This window comes from Trachypithecus francoisi, unplaced genomic scaffold (genome assembly GCF_009764315.1).
Source record: "Trachypithecus francoisi isolate TF-2019V2 unplaced genomic scaffold, Tfra_2.0 Lachesis_group8, whole genome shotgun sequence".
NCBI classification, from domain to species: domain Eukaryota; kingdom Metazoa; phylum Chordata; class Mammalia; order Primates; family Cercopithecidae; genus Trachypithecus; species Trachypithecus francoisi.
The window spans coordinates 13,769,371-13,789,456 of NW_022681473.1; the positions used below are offsets into that span (position 1 = coordinate 13,769,371).

The following is a 20,086-nucleotide window of genomic DNA, read 5'->3' on the forward strand; positions in this document are numbered from 1 at the left end:
CATCATATAACCATGAGATAATTGTGACTCAACCTCTTTCATCCTGTCATACCCAGCAAAACATGAAGAGAAAAGCAGCAGAGGGAAATGTACTACTCAGATTATACTAAACCCTCATCTCCAAATCCTTTGTATGCTCTGTAAAACTCTAGGAGTCTTAAAGGAAACCTAAATTTGATATAACATTGGAGATAGGGACATGACTTGATTTACACTTATGAGAAGGACCAAAGATGCTGTTAATGAAGAAAAGCAGATATTTCATAGTACAGTTGAAGTCAGTGGTTGTAAGATACATATAGCCATTAAATTCTGTGTCTCCAGAGGCCAGACTGTTCAAAATAGGTTGGAATGAACACTCTAGGGGCAGAGAGAACACACGTGCAATTGGGCCTTGTGAACAGCTCACCCAGGGAACTGACCACAAGCAGAATTGCCTCAACCTTCATCAACAGGCTCTCCTGCTTTATTCTCTCATTGAAGAAAAGTTTCTCCAATAAGGAGAGAATTGTGGTCATTAGCAAGTCTTGCTTTTTATTTATATTGCAGAAACTGACAAATCAGAGACTAACTCAATTCTAGTTTTAAAACTGAGAAAATACTGATTTTGAATCTCTTGGTTCCTCCCCATATCTGCAGAAAGGTGGTATGGTTGGTACAAAAACTTAAAAGCTCCTGTAATAGCCATGAATGAGGCAGTATGGGTAGGTGCAGACAAGGAACACCGCAAAAAAGGAAAGATTACTAACAAAAATGTTCTGATATAATCTCTTTAGTGACTGTAGAATTTAATTCTCATATAGCAACTGAGCCCCATCTACTCGTTCAGAAACTACATTGAGAGAATCCATTTTTTTAGACCTACTCACATGACCGAACAGAACACCACAGATCAAATTTGATCCAATGTCCAACGTTAGCATAATGTTCAGCAGTTTAACTGATCAAAACACCTAGAAGCCAAAGATAATGTTAGATAGGCTTGATCTCAGTAGTGCGCTGCACTTACCTTTGCACATAGCATGATACTGGGATGTGTAAATTGAAGTCAAAATTCGGTGGCTCATATACAATTAAACTTTCAATGAGCATACCTACTCCGTGTTCCTAAAGGTGTAAAGGATATAAGTTATCTTAATTATATTTCTTTCAAATGCTTTCAAATTCCATTTTAAAAATATAGATTAAAAACAAAATAATAATGTTTACTTTTATTTTTACTTTATGACATAAAATAGGTGTGAGTGCAAGGTTTACGATAGAAAAGCAGAGCTAAGTGATAAAAATCCCTGGTTTTAGCAGACATTAGTAGCTCCTGCCATAGTAGCAGGGACATTGTATTCGGCAGTTGAGTCTGCACAGACAACTTTTGATCACCACATTTGTTTAAGAGTCAGGGTCTGGGTCACGCATATTAGCTCGCGCCTGTAATCCCAACGCTCTAGGAGGCGGAGGTGGGCAGATCACTCAGTCAAGAGATCAAGACCATCCTGGCCAGCAAGGTGAAACCCCCATCTCTACTAAAAATACAAAAATTAGCTGGGCATGGTGGTACACGCCTGTAGTCCTAGCTACTCGGGAGGCTGAGGCAGGAGAATCGCTTGAATACGGGAGGTGGGGGTTGCAGTGAGCCGAGATTGTGCCACTGCACTCCAGCCTGGCGACAGAGCAAGACTCCATCTCAAAAAAAAAAAAAGAGTCAGGGTCTGATTTAGGCAGAACTAAATTATTCAGTGTGAATTTTGGCTAGATATTTGACAACTTTAGAAAATTTTAAGTCAACAACAAGAGTTGGGTATTTGTGGCACTGTTTCAAAACAAAATGTTTCTCTCAAACTAGATTTAACACAGAATATTTTAAAAAACAAAAAACCACTATCACAGGCAAAAGAGATATGTTGCCAAAAAAAAAAAAGGGTTTTTAAAGTAGGAATGCATAGTTTTTGGGATCCCAAATCCTATTTGTCTTTCCGACAGATAGAAGCAATATCCAAAAATGTTGAAGAGAATAGTCAATATTACATGAACTATTAACTGACAATTAAAATTTGAATACTGCAGTTTTAGTCATTGGTTTGTGGACCCAAAACAGTCAAAAGATATATTATTGGTTGAAATAATAACTGCTCTTACGCTCACTCTGATGCCACAAAAAGTTAGAAGATACAGGAACCCAAAGAAATCCACCTCGACCATGTTTACAGGACAGCCAATTCCTAGAGAGAGTTCGTTTTGCAAAGGTTGCAGGTCATTTAACAGTGGCATTCGTCTAAGTTTGACCTGGAGCCAGGTTTCAGAACAGGTTATAGACACTGTTGAAAGAAAATTTGAAAAGGGAAAACATCAGATAGTATGTCTGCCCCCACACAAAGCACTCAGGAAATGTTCAACCTTTTGAGCTGAATTCCCAACTGTAGAGTGAAAATGTTTTGTTTCTAGTTGTATATTTTTCCATTGGGAGTTCTTGGGTCGATTAATCTCTATGTGTCTCAGTTTTTTTTTTTATCAGAATGGGGAAAAATCGTAGAAGCACTTCTTGAGAATTTCTAAGCTAAATAAGTCAAATATCCCAACATGCTCACTTTGCTTTTAGGGATTGTTCAAATTTGACTAACAGGTCTCATGAATACATTTTTGAAATATATCTAGGTGTAAGTGATATCTATCTGAAATGGAGAAACAAGAAAAAGTTTTGATATTTGGTTGCACACAATGGAAAAATAGATCATGTGCTTCCACTTAAAATTTTATTTTGATCAAAATATCTGAGCCAATAAATATTAATTGGTATGTGAAACTCAGGATTCAGAAACAAAATAATATTGCAGTTACTCTGATAATTTTTTTATGATTGCCAACTACATTAAATTTTGGTTTGGGGTCTTACTTCATTTTCAGTACATTTCTATGGAGTCAATTTTATCATTATCACATATTTACACATGGATAAATTTAAGGTCACATAGCTGTTAAATGGCAGATCAGGATTAAAACCTATGCAAAATCTATTCAGAGCCTCAACTCTGAAACGGAATCATAAACAATTGAATACAGCTGACTGCTCTCTGTATGTAGATATGAAGTTTTTGAATACAGCTGACTACTCTCTGTATGTGGATATGAAGTTTTTGAATACAGCTGACTGCTCTCTGTATGTGGATGTGAAGTTTTTGAATACAGCTGACTGCTCTCTGTATGTGGATGTGAAGTTTTTGAATACAGCTGACTGCTCTCTGTATGTAGATGTGAAGTTTTTGAATACAGCTGACTACTCTCTGTATGTAGATATGAAGTTTTTGAATACAGCTGACTACTCTCTGTATGTAGATATGAAGTTTTTGAATACAGCTGACTACTCTATGTAGATATGAAGTTTTTGAATACAGCTGACTACTCTCTGTATGTAGATATGAAGTTTTTGAATACAGCTGACTACTCTCTGGATGTAGATGTGAAGTTTTTGAATACAGCTGACTACTCTCAAGCATGTAGATATGAGGTTTGCTTTATACCCCATGCCAGAAATGTAGACCTAGTAACCTCCTCTCCTAGGCACTGGGCAGTCTCTCCTGATTTTGCCAGTCACTATAAGTATTTCACATTCAGCAAAGTAACAAGCTCGTCTCCAGCAGAGAAAGAACCTGGAAATATTTGGCATGTAAGAAAAATAAAAATATCACCTTGAGATCGACTTAGAGGAAAAATTCAAGAGGAAGTACAGGGGTAAAGATAAAACTATGTCTGGCCGTAACTTTGCAATCGTTAGTTATTAGCAATTGATCACCAGGTTATAAAAAACAAACTCCCAAAGTCAACAATCTGTTTTAAAAAAAAAAAAAGAAAAAAAGGCCCTGCTGTTAGAAATTGCCACCTCCAAAAATTCCCGCTTTTTCTTACAATCTTGGTGACCATGAATCAACTCGAAAAGCATGAGGAGCTCTCCCAACACACAAGAGATCTTCATTGCTTCAGATTCCAGCCCAGGGTATCACAGGAAACAGAAAACCTAGGGACGTGGGCCGCCACAGGTGTTTATAAACCTCTTGCCTCCTCAGCTGTGGGTGATGGTTTATCATTCTGGAAAGCACTGAGAACCCCTTAGCATACTTTTGGCTTTTCGTCCTCACAGCTGAAGTTAGGTTGGTGCAAAAGTAATTGAGGCTTTTGCCATTGAAAGATAAATCAGAAACTCAGGAAAGAACATGTGGAAAGTGGTTCCAGGCTGCATCCCCTACCACCAGGTCTTTTTTCTCAAGCATGTAGATGTGTTGGAAATTGTGTCTGACATAATATTTGATATGTGTCTATTGAATTGTTAAAGTAGGGCTTTGCAAGATGATTTGAGAAATTCAGGTGGTGATACAGAAGAATTACTTATGAATTGATGAACAATATTGCAATATTGCATATTATATTCACTCTGGATTCTTGTGAAAAAAGAAAAAAAAAAAGCTATTGCTCTACCTCCCAACTAATGATTCAGATCCAGTAAACCTGGGCCAAGCTGCACTCACTAATCGGTGCTTGTAATCAGCTTCGGGAGGTTTTGATTCAGGTAAACAAACCCACACACCTGTGGTCTAAGCTTTGGCAAAACAATGCTTTCTGGTTTAATTTTGCTTTCCCTACAAGCATTTTATTATGAATGTGCACATATCTAGAAATATTCTCTAAGGGCATTTTTGGACAATTAAATCTAGTAATGAAAAATTGTAAGATATGGGATAATAGATAATAACAGCATCACTTGGTTCTACATTTTGGCAGAAATCAACCTCCAAAAAACTTCCTCTCGAAAAGTAAAAGTAAAAGCCTAATAAATTATTTTTAGAAATTGTGTAGCGTATCACATAGATTGCCTCAGCTTCTAAGTACAAAGTAATTGTTTCTAGCTATACGAATCTCCAGGATTATGAACTGATGTAACAAAGAGCAAGCAAAAAGTAACATCTGTGAACATCAGAAACCTCAAAATCCTTTCTACTAAACGTTTTTATTATATTGCATGTTCTTTAAAATTAGTAGGATTTTATGTTAAGGTATCTATCACTATCAAATCATATTTGGGAAGGAGAGCCTTACAGTAGATTGAATTTATGAAGAATTTTCAGTGGTTTTTATTTGAAAATACTTATCTGTTTTCTTATTTAAGATGTGAATAAATATATTGTTATTTTAAATAGCTAGCTACATAGAAGTACATAAAATAATACTGGAATTTCTAATTCCAATAGCTTACATGATTTCCTCCTCTGTTAAAATAACCACTAATTTTTATAAGTGTTAGATTCACATAAAATTAACAATTTTGAAGTATATAATTCAGTGGACTTGGTACATACACATGTGTGAAACCATCACTCCTATAGTTCCTAAATATCTTCATCATCCCCCCAAAAGAAAACTTATACTTCTTAAGCAACTCCACATTCCTCCTTTCTCCCAGCCCCTGGCAAGCCCTAAGCTACTTTCTATCTCTTTGGATTTACCTATTCTGGACACTTTGTGAAAATTGAATTACACTCTTAACTTTAAAAATCATGCTATTTATTTGTTTACAAATAAAAGAAGCTTTATTTCTTATAAAGGGTTACAGACTGCAAGATGGCCATCCTAATAGGCTGGGATGCACAGCCTCCAACAGAGTCTGAAAGGCAGGCACATTGCAGGGAGGGAGGAGTGAGATGGGAATTTATGCTGAATGGGTTGGCCAAGCATACGTATTCAATAGGTTATAGGAGGAGCTATGAATATTCTCTAGGGTGGTTCTAACACATAAGTGCTGAATAAGCATGCATGTTATATATGACCCATGTTAACTTTGGGGTGGAGACTTAACATTTAAATGTATCACAATTAGGCCTTATACATCTAAAGGTCTTTCCAAGACACAAAGTTATACAAGTGTGCAACCTCTGTAAACTGGCCAGAACCAGTTCTGGCTCAGTCGTCTCTTAACAGGAGAGAGTTGCTGAAATGAGTCCCTTGTCCAATCAAAGCTGTAGTTACGGCTTGTAGCACAGGAAGGTCAGCCTCTGGCAGTGAACGAGCTGTCATTGTTAACATTGCTTATCTCAAGGCCAGTGCTGTTTAGCTGCTGAAAAAGAAAAAGAAAAACCTTGTGGCAGTTAGAACAAAGTTTATTCTTTGAGTGTAGGGGTGCATGACTAACCATTACTTGGCATGGCCTTGGGTTTATAATTTTGTATGCTATTGCCACAAAGAGTTCGTTGTGTCAGCCTTATGATCTTTCTTTGAGACAGAGTCTCACTCTGTTGTTGCCCAGGCTGGGGTGCAGTGGCACAATCTCGGCTCACTGCAACCTCCACCTCCCTGATTCAAGTAATTCCCCTGCTTCAGCCTCCTGAGTAGCTGGGATTATAGATGCATGCCACCACGCCCGGCTAATTTTTTTTTGTATTTTTAGTAGAGATGGGGTTTTACCATGTTGGCCAGACTGGTCTCGAACTCCTGACCTCAGGCAATCTGCCTGCCTCAGCCTCCCCAGATGCTGAGATTGAAGACATGAGCCACCACGCCCAGCCTGATCTCTTGTTTTAATATTAATGCTAGTCAGGTGTTGTGTCTAAACCACAGAAGGGAAGTGGTGTAACAAGGCATGTCCAACACCCCACCCCATGATGGCTGGAAACACAGTTCTTAAGGTTTCTCTGGGGTCCTCTTGGCCAAGATGGGGGTTCATTACATCAGTTGAAGGCCTAGAACTTTATTTTTAGTTCACGTGGTACCATGAATCCATACTTCATTTCTTTTTATGGCTATATAGTATTCCATTTTATGGGTATAGCACATTGTCTTTTCTTTTTTTTTTTTTTTGAGACGAAGTCTCGCTCTGTCACCCAGGCTGGAGGGCAGTGGTATGATCTCGGCTCACTGCAAGCTCCAAGCTCCACCTCCTGGGTTCACACCATTCTCCTGCCTCAGCCTCCCAAGTAGCTGGGACTACAGGCACCTGCCACCATACCCGGCTAATTTTTTGTATTTTTTTAGTAGAGATGGGGTTTCACCATGTTAGCCAGGATGGTCTCGATCTCCTGACCTCATGATCCACCTGCCTCGGCCTCCCAAAGTGCTGGGATTACAGGTGTGAGCCACCACGCCCGGCTCTAGCACATTTTCTTGAGTCATTCAACCACTGATGAATTTCAGGGTTGTTTCCGTCTTTGCAAATAGTGCTACTCTGAAAGCTGTTGTTCAACATTTGTTTGAATTCCTATTTTCAATTATTTGGGGTATTTGACTCAGCTTTAATTGCCTCCTATTCACCCCCTTGCTGAGGGAGAGATTCCTATCCTAGGGCTATGGTGATAGCCAAACACACACCTGACACTGAGCAGATGCGCTCGAAAGCAATTCACTGGTGTGTACATTCACAGCCTTGCAAAGGAGAACACCACATAGCACATAGGTCCACATGAGGACTGCACTTAGGAGCAGAGGGAACAACCACGGGCTCTGGAACATAAGCTTTGTAATCTCAAGAGGGTGAGGTGACCCCTAGATCCCACAGAAGCATATGATTAGTTTGTTTGAATAATTCTGCAGACTGCCAGGGAACTGAAACCCACTGTTCAGAGATAAGCAGGAACTGTATCTGGTCTCCTTGATAAGCAGAACTGTGTAGCAGGGACCTTATCTGCAGGAGCAGAGGAGAGAGAGAAATGTGCAGTTAGGCCATTATAGCCCTTCCAGTTTCACCAGATGCGGAGACAGCATGTGATACCAGGCCTTACTATTTATTAGTCCTTACATGACAACCTAGGAGTGAAACTGCCAAACTCCCCACAGCGGCTGTATTATTTTACATTTCTTCTTTGTTTTATTTTGTGTATTTTTTTTTTATTTTTTTGAGACGGAGTCTCATGCTATCGTCCAGGCTGGAGTGCAGTGTCGTGATCTCGACTCACTGCAACCTCCGCCTCCTGAGTTCAAGTGATTCTCCTGCCTCAGCCTCCCAAATAGCTGGGACTACAGGCAAGGGGCACCATGCCTGGCTAATTTTTGTATTTTTTGTAGAGATGGGGTTTCACCATGTTGGCCAGGCTGGTCTCGAACTTCTGATCTCAGGTGATCCGCCCACCTCAACCTCCCAAAGTGCTGGGATTACAGGTGTGAGCCACTGCACCCGGCCTTTTGTGTATTTTTAAGTTCAGGGCTACAAGTGCAGATTTGTTACATAGGTAAACTTGTGTCATAGAGGTTTGTTGTTCTGATTATTTCATCACCCAAGCATTGAGCCTAGTACCCATTGGTTATTTTTCCTGACCCTCTTCCTCTTCCCACCCTCCACCCTCCAAAAGGCCCCAGTGTGTGTTGTTTCCCTGTACATGTTCAGGTGTTTTCATCATTTAGCTCCCACTTATAAGTGAGAACAGGTGGTATTTGGTTTTTGTTTCTGCATTAGTTTGCTGAGGATAATGGCCTCCAGCTCCGTCCACGTCCATGCAAAGGACATGATGTTGTTCTTTTTTATGACTGCATGGTATTTCATGGTGTATGTGTACCACATTTTCTTTTTTTTTCTTTTTTTTTAATTATACTTTAAGTTCTAGGGTACATGTGCATAATGTGCAGGTTTGTTACATATGTATACTTGTGCCATGTTGGTGTGCTGCACCCATCAACTCGTCAGCACCCATCAATTCGTCATTTATATCAGGTATAACTCCCAATGCAATCCCTCCCCCCTCCCCCCTCCCCATAATAGGCCCCGATGTGTGATGTTCCCCTTCCGAGTCCAAGTGATGTCATTGTTCAGTTCCCACCTATGAGTGAGAACATGCGGTGTTTGGTTTTCTGTTCTTGTGATAGTTTGCTAAGAATGATGGTTTCCAGCTGCATCCATGTCCCTACAAAGGACGCAAACTCATCCTTTTTTATGGCTGCATAATATTCCATGGTGTATATGTGCCACATTTTCTAGGTAGTACCATTCAGGACATAGGCATGGGCAAGGACTTCATGTCTAAAACACCAAAAGCAATGGCAGCAAAAGCCAAAATTGACAAATGGGATCTAATTAAACTAAAGAGCTTCTGCACAGCAAAAGAAATTACCATCAGAGTGAACAGGCAACCTACAGAATGGGAGAAAATTTTTGCAGTCTACTCATCTGACAAAGGGCTAATATCCAGAATCTACAAAGAACTCAAACAAATTTACAAGAAAAAAACAAACAACCCCATCAAAAAGTGGGAAAGGATATGAACAGACATTTCTCAAAAGAAGACATTCATACAGCCAACAGACACATGAAAAAATGCTCATCATCACTCGCCATCAGAGAAATGCAAATCAAAACCACAATGAGATACCATCTCACACCAGTTAGAATGGCAATCATTAAGAAGTCAGGAAACAACAGGTGTTGGAGAGGATGTGGAGAAATAGGAACACTTTTACACTGTTGGTGGGATTGTAAACTAGTTCAACCATTATAGAAAACAGTATGGCGATTCCTCAAGGATCTAGAACTAGATGTACCATATGACCCAGCCATCCCACTACTGGGTATATACCCAAAGGATTATAAATCATGCTGCTATAAAGACACATGCACACGCATGTTTATTGCGGCACTATTCACAATAGCAAAGACTTGGAATCAACCCAAATGTCCATCTGTACCACATTTTCTTTATCCAGTCTATCAGTGATGGACATTTAGGTTGAATCCATGTCTTTGCTATTGTGAATAGTGCTGCAACGAACGTATACATGCATGTCTTTATAATAGATTCATTTATATTCCTTTGGGTATATACCTAGTAATGGGATTGCTGGATCAAATGGTATCACTGTCTTTAGGTCTTTGAGGAATCTCCACACCGTCTTCCACAATGGCTGAACTAATTTACACTCCCACAGTGTTCAAGCATTTCTTTCTCTCTCTCACCAGTATTTGTTATTTTTTGACTCTTTAATAGTAGCCATTCTGACTAGTGTTAGATGGTAGCTCATTGTGGTTTTATTTTGCATTTCTCTAATGATCAGTGATGCTGAACTTTTTTTCATATGATTGTTGGCCGCATGTATGTCTTATTTGTTTGTTTTTGTTTTTGAGATGAAGTCTCACTCTGTCACCCAGGCTGGAGTGAAATGGCACAATCTCAGCTCACTGCAACTTCAGCCTCCCAGGTTCAAGCGATTCTCCTGCCTCAGCCTCCTGAGTAGCTGAGACTACAGGGACGTGCCACCACGCCTGGCTAATTTTTGTATTTTCAGTAGAGATGGGGTTTTGTCATGTTGGCCAGGCTGGTCTCGAACTCCTGACCTCAGGTGATTCACCTGCTTTGGCCTCCCAGAGTGCTGGGCGCATGCCCTTTCCCCACTTTTTATGGGTTTTTTTTTTCTTGTAAATTTGTTTAAGTTTCTTACAGATCTAGATATTAGACCTTTGTCAGATGCAGTTTGCAAAAATTTTCTCCCGTTCTGTCGGCCGTTTACTCTGTTGATAGTTTCTTTTGCTCTGCAGAAGCGCGTTAGTTTAATTAGATTCTGTTTGTAAATTTTTGCTTTTGCTGCAATTGCTTTTGGCATCTTTGTCATGAAATCTTCGCCTGTGCCTATGTCCTGAATGGTATTGCCTAGGTTGTCTTTCAAAGTTTTTATAGTTTTGGGTTTGATGTTTCAGTTGAAGGTGCTAATATTTACTCACACCTTTCGTTCCTCTCCGTGAGAGTCATGCACCGTAGCTGCTCCTAATCAGCCATCTTGGCTATGGGTGAAGTAAAACAATCACCATTTTACATTTCTACCAGTAATGTATAAGAGTTCCAATTTCTTTACATGCTGCACCAACATTATTTCTTGTCATTCTTATCATTATTGCATTTGAGTGGTTGTGAAGTGATCTCTCATTGTGGGTTTTTATTTGCGTTACCCTAATGACTAATGATGTTGAGCACCTTTTCATGCACTTGTTGGTCATTTTAAAATCTTCTTTGAAGATATACTCATTATTTCCCATTTTTTAAAACTGAGTTGTTTGTCTTTTTGTTATTGAGTTGTAAAATTTATTTATATATTATGGATCCTAGACCCTTTACAGATATATGATTTCCAAGTATTTTCTCCCATTCTGTAGGCTGTCATCACTTTTTTTTTTTTTTTTTTTTTGAGATGGAGTCTCGCTGTGTCGCCCAGGCTGGAGTGCAGTGGCCGGACCTCAGCTCACTGCAAGCTCCGCCTCCCGGGTTCACGCCATTCTCCTGCCTCAGCCTCCCGAATAGCTGGGACTACAGGTGCCCACCACCTCACCCAGCTAGTTTTTTGTATTTTTTAGTAGAGACAGGGTTTCACCGTGTTAGCCAGGATGGTCTTGATCTCCTGACCTCGTGATCCACCCGTCTCGGCCTCCCAAAGTGCTGGGATTACAGGTGTGAGCCACCGCACCTGGCCTGTCTTCATTTATTTTTAAAATTGTTCTTTGGTATGCAAAAACTTTAATTTTGATTAAGTCAAATTTACAAGGGATAAAATATATATTGAAATATCTATTTAGGCCCCAGTGTTATCATATTGGTGGCTAAGTTATTGCTATTCTTTAACACAAGGCTACTTTCCACTTTTAAGTGAGAAGGTTGCTAAGCCCTATTACCATTCAGGCACCACAATAAGATTATAGATTCTCAGTACAGGATTTAAATCTGAAAACCTCTACATATAAGTTGCTGCAAAAACACCTTCCCAGTTACATGAGAAATGTTATTACTTGATCAAAACAGAAATTGGTATTCAAGAGCTTGATATAATCAGGCCTATTGAACAACTTAATGAAAGTACCAAATAACTCTTAAGTTTCATCTTGTGGTCCTGAAAGCATATAAAATGACTATCCTCAGAACTAGTAAAATTCATTCTTTACCTTTTTCATTCTTCTTGCCGATCTAGTTGTAAACTCTAATGTGCCCATCTAGTCTTTGTCATAAAAAATAAGATGGAGAAAATATGAAATATACAAATTAACAGAACTCCAAGTTGATCCCGATAACAACAGTATATTAGAAGAATTATTAATACATGAATAATGATTTATTTGTCTAAGGATAGTAGGCATCTCCTAATATTTGCAGAGATAAATATTGCTCTACTAAACAATACAGAATGTGGAATGAAAAGCATCCAGCTCTAGTCAGAGCTTAGTGCTTAAGAAAGTGCCCCTTCAGCTCGTTTTCAGAATTTTATTTGGAAAATAAGTGGTTGAAGATCCAATGAACATGTATGACGACACATTTTAAAACAGAAACCAGTATCATCATTAAACAGACATTCCAGGATGACATTTAATATACTCTCCGAACACAAGTACCCTGGATGGATAAATGAAATTGCAGGGTGTGATGAAGATCCATCTCACTCAACAGCACATGAAATATGCATGAGTCCTCCCCTTGGTAATGTTCTTGAGATAAATATTAGCAGAGATCTAAAAATAACCTTCCCTTTTAAAACCTGAGGGTACAAAATAAATTTTAAGTAGATTTATCAATTACATTACACTTAAACTTTTACAGAAATCAAAGAAGCATTCAAAGTTTTTAAAAGGAACAAATTTAGGTAAAAGTGAACAGAAAGGCATATTTGTTTTTAAAATTAGATGATGTTATATGAAAAAGATACTTGCACATGCGTGTTATAGCTGCACAATTCGCAATTACAAAATCATGGAACAAACCCAAATGCCCATCAATCAATGAGTGGATAAAGAAACTGTAGTGTGTGTATGTGTGTGTGTGTGTGTGTGTGTGTGTATGATGGAATATATATATGATGGAATATATATATGATGGAATATATGTATAGATGGAATATATATTATATATGATGGAATAAATATATTATGGAATATATATTTTTTATATAGAGAGAGATGGAATACTACTCAGCCATAAGAAGGAATTAATTAATACTATTCACAGTGACCTGGATGAGATTGGAAACTATTAGTCTAAGTGAACTAACTTAGGAATGGCAAATCAAACATTGTATGTTCTCACTTATATGTGGGAGCTGAGCTATGAGGATGCAAAGGCATAAGAAAGATACAATGGACTTTGGGGACTCAAGGGGAAGAGTGGGAAAGGGCAAGGGATAAAAGACTACAAATATAGTGCAGTGTATACTGCTCAGGTGATGGGTGTACCAAAATCTCACAAATCACCACTGAGGAACTTACTCATGTAACCAAGCACTTCCTGTACCCCAATAACCAATGGAAAAAAAAAAGAGTCAGAGAAAGAGAAATGGGGTTATAGAACAAGAGGAATGTAAACAAATGAAACTACTTACAGAAAAACAAAAGGCCTAAAGCCCACAGTAAGAATCATCTTTTCTTCAAATCAGGGCAGAGGATATACAACAAAATAGGGCTCCTGAGATCTCGAGACTATCTTAAGGCTCTGATGAAAGAAGATGGGAGGGAAACAAAGGGAGACTGGCAGCCCTGCCAGTCACGTGATTGATTTAGCCATGACTCCCTGAGGCAAATGTCCTGAGCCAAGGAAACTGCTATTGCTATCATGATTTTGGTCCACAACCCACCTTGAACTAATACATTTGACGATGAAAATGAATTACTTAAAAAAAAAAAGAAGAAGAAGAAAGAAGGAAGGGAGAGAGGAGAGGAAGGGAGGGAGAAAAGAAAACTGCAAGCCTAATGATGGTATTCTTGGATATCCAATTGCTACAAAAGTAGTTTACTCTCCATTTCTGTATCTACTGGTCACAGATCAGTGTACTACTAGTCCATTAATCACATGTCATTCTTTGAGTGGCACTGTCTCAGAGCACCTAGCACAGCTCCACGTACTTTGTTCTCTTCAATAAACGGAATAAATGAAAATAAATAAATAAAAATAGATGATCTGGTCAGGTACGGTGGCCCATGCCTGTAATCCCAGCACTTTTGGAGGCCAAAACAGGAGAATCAGTTGAACCCAGAAGTCAAGAACAACCTGGGCAACGTGGCATAAATCTACCTCTACAAAAAATACAAAGATGAGTTAGTTGTGGTAGTATGAGCATGTAATCCCAGCTACTCAGAGACTGAGAGGTGGGAGGATTGCTTGAGCCCACCAAGCAATGTTGAGATGTTGAGGCTGCAGTGAGCCATGAGCATGCCTCTGCACTCCAGCCTGGGCAACAGAGCAAGACCTGTCTCAAAGAAAAAAAAAAAAATAGATGATCTATTAAACTTGGCACACTGTGTAGGAAAGTAGGAACCCCTAGTAAGTTTTAATTTAATCTAAATCTATTGCTTCTATGATACAACATAATATACAACATAATTATTCAAATACCATTATTTAAAAAGCAATTAAATCATTTATTGTATAATTGGGCTTATTCTTTGTTTAAATTTTGTATTTTGCTTGACTATCTTACTATTTCTATCTTCCTAAAAGTCATGGTTTCCTGTGAAATGAAACAATGCCAGATTCATAGCATTGTAGTATTAGACAAAAAAAGATCATAAAGATACGAAAAATTCACAAAGATATTGGCCCTTAAGAATTCAATATAAATAATATCCACAATTAGACTGAAAGGATTTAAAAAGATAGTAAACGGTTGATGAAATGCTTTGATAAGCACATTCACTGAAATATTTTATTTTCTATATAATATTGGGTCCTAGATTTCCTTTGGCCAGTTGATGAATTTTATCTCATTCTAATGTAAACCATAATGTGTATTTTTTGTGCTTTCTTCCCAGAAGGTATGCAATTCTAAAGTGTTAGAAAAAAATAGGTAAATAATAATAAAAAGTTCTCATGATACCACTACTAGATATAGGCTTAGTTTCATGTTTGTATAGTACCTCTAAATGTTCTCTTTTTCTAACAAAATGATTCTTGATTTCTGAGATAAATTCTCACAATTGTTTTACATGTCAAAAAAAAAGAAGAAGAAAACCAGAGGAGGGCCTGATTAAAGAAAAAAAAGGCCTACACCTAAACTGGGCTTCAAAATTTGATAAGTATAGATGTATATTCAGATAATTCTATATGAGGGTCATACATGAATCCTCAAAACTACAGCTTTCTCCCTCCAACCCTCGAGAAGCCTAGCATAAACTCAGGGAAAGAGTAAACTCAACGAAAGATGCTAGTTTTTTTGGTAGAAGAATATATAGATAGATGATCAGATAGATAGATGATTGATTGATAGATAGATAGATAGATAGATAGATAGATAGATGACAGTCCCTTCACTTTTCTCTGGTGGAAAATGGACTGAACTTCTACAATTTCAATAACTACATTGAATTTAAAACTACTAGATGAATGGTTTTGCTGTAAATAGAGAAATAAAAATGATATTCTCTATAGAACTGTCAACATATTCAGAGCAAGTTCTGTGTTCAATTTAACTTAACATCTCATGGAGCAGGGTTCAGCCAACTACAACCCAAAAGCCAAATCTACCAAATTTTTTATTCTGGTAAGAAAAAAAAAAGCTTATTAGAAAACATGTGGCCATGCTTATTGGTTTCTATGCTGCACATGTCTGCTTTCATGGAACAAGGGCAGAACTGAGTAGTTGCAACAGAAACTATATGATCTGCAAAGCCTAAAATGTACATAGTCCCATTGTACGATGATATTTTGGTCAACAAGAGATCACATATATGACTGTGTTCCCATGAGATTATAATGGAGCTTCCCTATACAAGTGTACCATTTTTATCTTTTCTATGTTTACGTATGTGTTGATATACAGATACCAATGTGATACAGTTGCCTGCAATATCTAGCACAGTAACATGCTGTTCAGGTTTGTAGCCTAGAAGCAACAGGCTATACCATATAGCCTAGGTGTGAAGTGGGCTATGCCATCTAGGTTTGTGTAAGCACACTCTATGAAGTTGTACAATGATGAAATTGCCTAGCAATGCATTTCTCAGAACATATTCCCATTAGTAAGCAACTCATGACTGTACTATGGAGACCTTTACAGAACAAGTTTGCCAATCCCTGTCCTAGAGCTCAGTATGCTTACGAGGTTTAATTCATTGACTGACAGGCGAGGAACTATTATCTATATGACATGTTGATTTCCTATGTTCTGAAAAAATATATTTATAAAAATCAGATTAGCCTTGCTTTACAAGGACCATCTCTGAGGCGGCTGGTTCCTGGGCTGCCCAAACAAGCCAACCAAGAAAAATAGCAATTGTTCTTCTCTGAGATTTGATGCCACCTTCAGTTGTACGGTACAGAAACATGTAAAAAATCTTGCCATACGTTGGTTATAGAACACCCACTTTCCAGAAACACCTCATTAGAAAGCACATACCAATCGCCAGCTGTCAGTGCTTTAATTTTGACATGAAGTGAATCAGGGGGACAGTATATGTCAAAGTCTGAAAGATCCAACAACACATCAGTACATTTCTGTCTTAGGAAACAGTTCAGAATCATCTTCCTAGAGAGAAAACATAAATATATCTGAGATCAAAGAGAAATCTTAGAAACAGAAGCAAGGCAGCAAAGTCAGAGGACCAGGGTCTGAGTAGCAGGAAACTGAGCAACAAGGGAACCAACAAGGGAAAAGTTGCTCTGGGCCCAATTCCTCTAGCAAAAGTCCTTTGTAAATACTAAAATTCACAACAGCAGGTAGGGAAGCTCAATCTGGAACTCCTGCTCTAAGCCAGAACAATCAAGAGGCCAAAGTAGTTCCTAAGAAGAAGGACATTTTCTAGTCACAGGCAGAAGGAAAATCAAACTCGCTGGAGGAAATGGTCATGCTTAAAGCATGAAGACAGAAAAATGTAAAAGTAAACCAATAGAAAAAGACAGCATACATACTAACCAGAGGAAAATGTGTATGAATATAGCTACATCAGACATAACGGAAAATAGGAAGGCGCAAGTTCTAACTTACCTAAGAATGCCAACTAATAGAAGGAATGATTGAATGGGGGTGGAGGTGGGGCAGAAATCAATATTTGCAGCCACCACAATAATAATTACTTGGGACAAAAATCAGTGGATGCTAACACTAGTAAAAATTTGACACGAAACAGTATTTTTTTGGTTTCAATAGCTTTGGGGGTACAAGTGATTTTTTGTTAGATAGATGAATTATACAGTGGTGAATTCTGAGATTTTAGTGGACCCATGACCAAGTAGTGTACATTGTACTTAACGTGTCATTTTTTATCCCTAGCACCCCTCCCAACTTCCCCCCCGCCACACCCCCCGCTTCTGCATCTCTGAAGTCCGTTATGTCACTCTGCATGTCTTTGTGTACTGATAGCTTGGCTCCCACTTATAAGTGAGAATATACGATTTTTAGTTTGCCACCCATGTGTTACTTCACTTAGAATAATTGCCTCCAGCTCCATCCAAGTTGCTGCAAAAGACATTATGTCATTCCTTTTAATGGCCAAGTTGTATTCCACCGTATATATACGCACCACATTTTTTTTTACCACTCATTTGTCAGTGGGCACTTAGGTTGATTCCTCATCTTTGCAATTGTGCATTGTGTGGCTATAAGCATGCATGTCTTCTTCACATAATCACTTATTTTCCTTTGGGTAGATACCAAGTAGTGAGATTGGTGGATCAAATAGATTTACTTTTAGCTCTTTAAGGAATCTCCGTATTGAAGAAATAGTGTATTTAAGCATCCTCCCAACAAAATACTATTTTTTGCCTCTGATAAATAACTTTATAATAAATAACAAATAACTTTACAACATGACAGGCACCACCTTAACCAAATGCTTTTATAATAGGTCTTGATATCTAGTGCTCCATTTTAAATACTGATTCATGTTATACCATTGATTCCATTCCATTGATTCATGTTATACCAAATATAACATGAATATAACATGTTATATCAAATATAACATGAATCAATGGAATGTTAAAAATATTTTTTCTCCTAGATACTGATTCAAATTAAAGTAAGAAATTACTTGGCTGACCAATCAACCCTCTGGAACTAGTCAGGCTGATTAATTTTTGCATTCCGACCAGTTAGGAAGTTTGACTTTTTTTTTTTAATTATAAAGATGGAAGCATGATTTTGGAAACTTGTCCAAATAGTGGTTGTGAGCTAAAAAACATAATTGTGCCACTGCACTCCAGCCTGGTGACAGAGTGAGACTCTGTCTTAAAAAAAAAAAAATGCAGTTCATTCAACATGCACATTGGGTATGTCAACAAAAGCCATCTCTTTGAACAAATTTCTGAAATGTATGATTTATACCACTTGGTTCTCCACACCCAAAATAAGTCACAGCAACAAGGAGATGAACTAAAGCTAACTTCCAAGGGAGCCTTCATGATACCAGATCTAAAGCAACGACCTCTCAGGATGCAGACTGCAAAATGAAGCTTGCCCGTTGCCTCGTGTGACTTTATAGCTCACAATGAACTCAGGCGCTGCATACACACACCTTCTAACGCTTTACCGTGTACTCAGCCCAATTTTCTAAAAATCCTAGCCTTTCCTGATTACCTGGGCTCTAAAGTTCAAGAGAATAGGTGAAGCATGAAAATTGTTGTGCCCAGCGATCTGTCTCTTTTTTAGGTCCATGGGAATGACAGAAAAGTAAATGTGTATAATTTCATGTCATGTGTTTTTTTTTTTTTAATTTTAGGATCTGTTATTGTGGAGGTAATTTGAGCAATACGAGGAGACCCCACCTGACTTACTGATGTGCCTGAACCTTCTACCCACCTTTTTTTATATTCAGCATTTCAGCAATCCATCTTATCCCTCCACCTGTACACTAGTTTGGATTTTTTTGCAATTTGATAATTTATCATAAATAGCTGTAGTGATTATTATAAATGTTCGGGACTTTTTACTATCATGTGATAGTAATGCAAGCAGTTTTTATGTAAGGATACAACTCTGAAGTCAACATTTCTTAATCATTTTTTAAACATCTAGATCTCTTTAAAAAGTATTCAGAAATTCACGGTAATCTATTTAAAAAAAAAACTATTACCATGTGCAGGTACTTATCTTGTACACTAGTTTCTGTCTCCACTTTCCCCTTAAATGACCCTATTTCTATTTTTCTCTTTACAGCCATACTCCTAGAAAAAGCCACTTATACTCATTCTTTTGGGTTTCTTTCTTCTCATACTTCCTTAAAGCTGATCCAACCAACTTTCACCAATACCTCTCTCCACCAAAACTGTCTTTTATCAAAGTCATCAATGCCCCTCACATTGCTAGATCTAATGGACAACACTTAATTCTCATCCCACTTAACTTTTCAGCAACAGATAATACAGTTGACAGCTCCACCTGCATGGCTCCCTGGACCGCACTCTGCCCTGGTTTTACTTCCAATTGACCTTCTCATTGGCTCATTCAGAGGTTCTGCCTTCTCTCAGCAACCTCTTAACATTGGATATCCCAAGACCTAAACCTTGGACTGATTATCTTCATTTTCCTCACTTCTTTGCTCTGAACTCATGCAATTTTACTAGCTTTATGTATTAGTATGTGCTGATGAATCCTAATGTTCTACATTCAGTCTGGACCTTCTCCCTTTGAACTCCAGACCTGTATATTCAAACACTCACTTGCTCTCTCCTCTTGGAGATCTAAGCAGTATCTTAAACATGACATTTTCAAAATAAGGTTTCCAAACCAACATCTTCCACATTTTTATCCAAGATAGTAGCATCTCCTACTTTATAGTAGCTCATAAATCCTAAACTCTCCAGATTCCTTTAACATACTTCATATTTAGCTGTCTGCAAATCCTTAGATCAATTTACCTGACCTCTTCCTATGAAATCCATGCTACATCTAAACCAGGGTTCTCATCCTCAGTACTATTGACTCTGGGCCCAGATAACTCTTTGTCATCAGTGGCTGTCTTAGACACTGTGGATGTTCAGCAGCATCCCTGGGTCTATACAGATGCCAGTAACACACTAACACCATCACTATAACGAACAAAGTTGCTTCCAGATACATCCCCCAGAGGGTAAAATTGCCCCTGGCTGAAGACCACTGGCCTTATAGTCATCACTACCTAATCCCTCTCCCTACTTCAGTCCCTGCTTCCTCTTGGTGTCTGTTT

General features: G+C 38.3%; 1 protein-coding gene across 4 annotated transcripts in view; it reads right to left on the reverse strand.

Annotated features, from left to right (window-relative positions):
* Positions 1 to 20,086, reverse strand: part of LOC117080982 (oocyte-secreted protein 4A) — a 54,293-nt gene that overhangs the window by 1,983 nt on the left and 32,224 nt on the right. For 3 of the 4 annotated variants that reach the window (XM_033206500.1, XM_033206499.1, XM_033206498.1), the window contains 2 exons: positions 2,134 to 2,312; positions 1,010 to 1,107 (listed from right to left, as the gene is read on the reverse strand). In XM_033206500.1, the coding sequence (XP_033062391.1) occupies positions 1,010 to 1,107; positions 2,134 to 2,265 (230 nt within the window). In that variant the 5' untranslated portion in view covers positions 2,266 to 2,312. Of the gene's footprint in view, positions 1 to 1,009; positions 1,108 to 2,133; positions 2,313 to 12,229; positions 12,475 to 20,086 lie in introns of those variants that run through there. The other variant, XR_004436037.1, reaches the window with a different exon arrangement.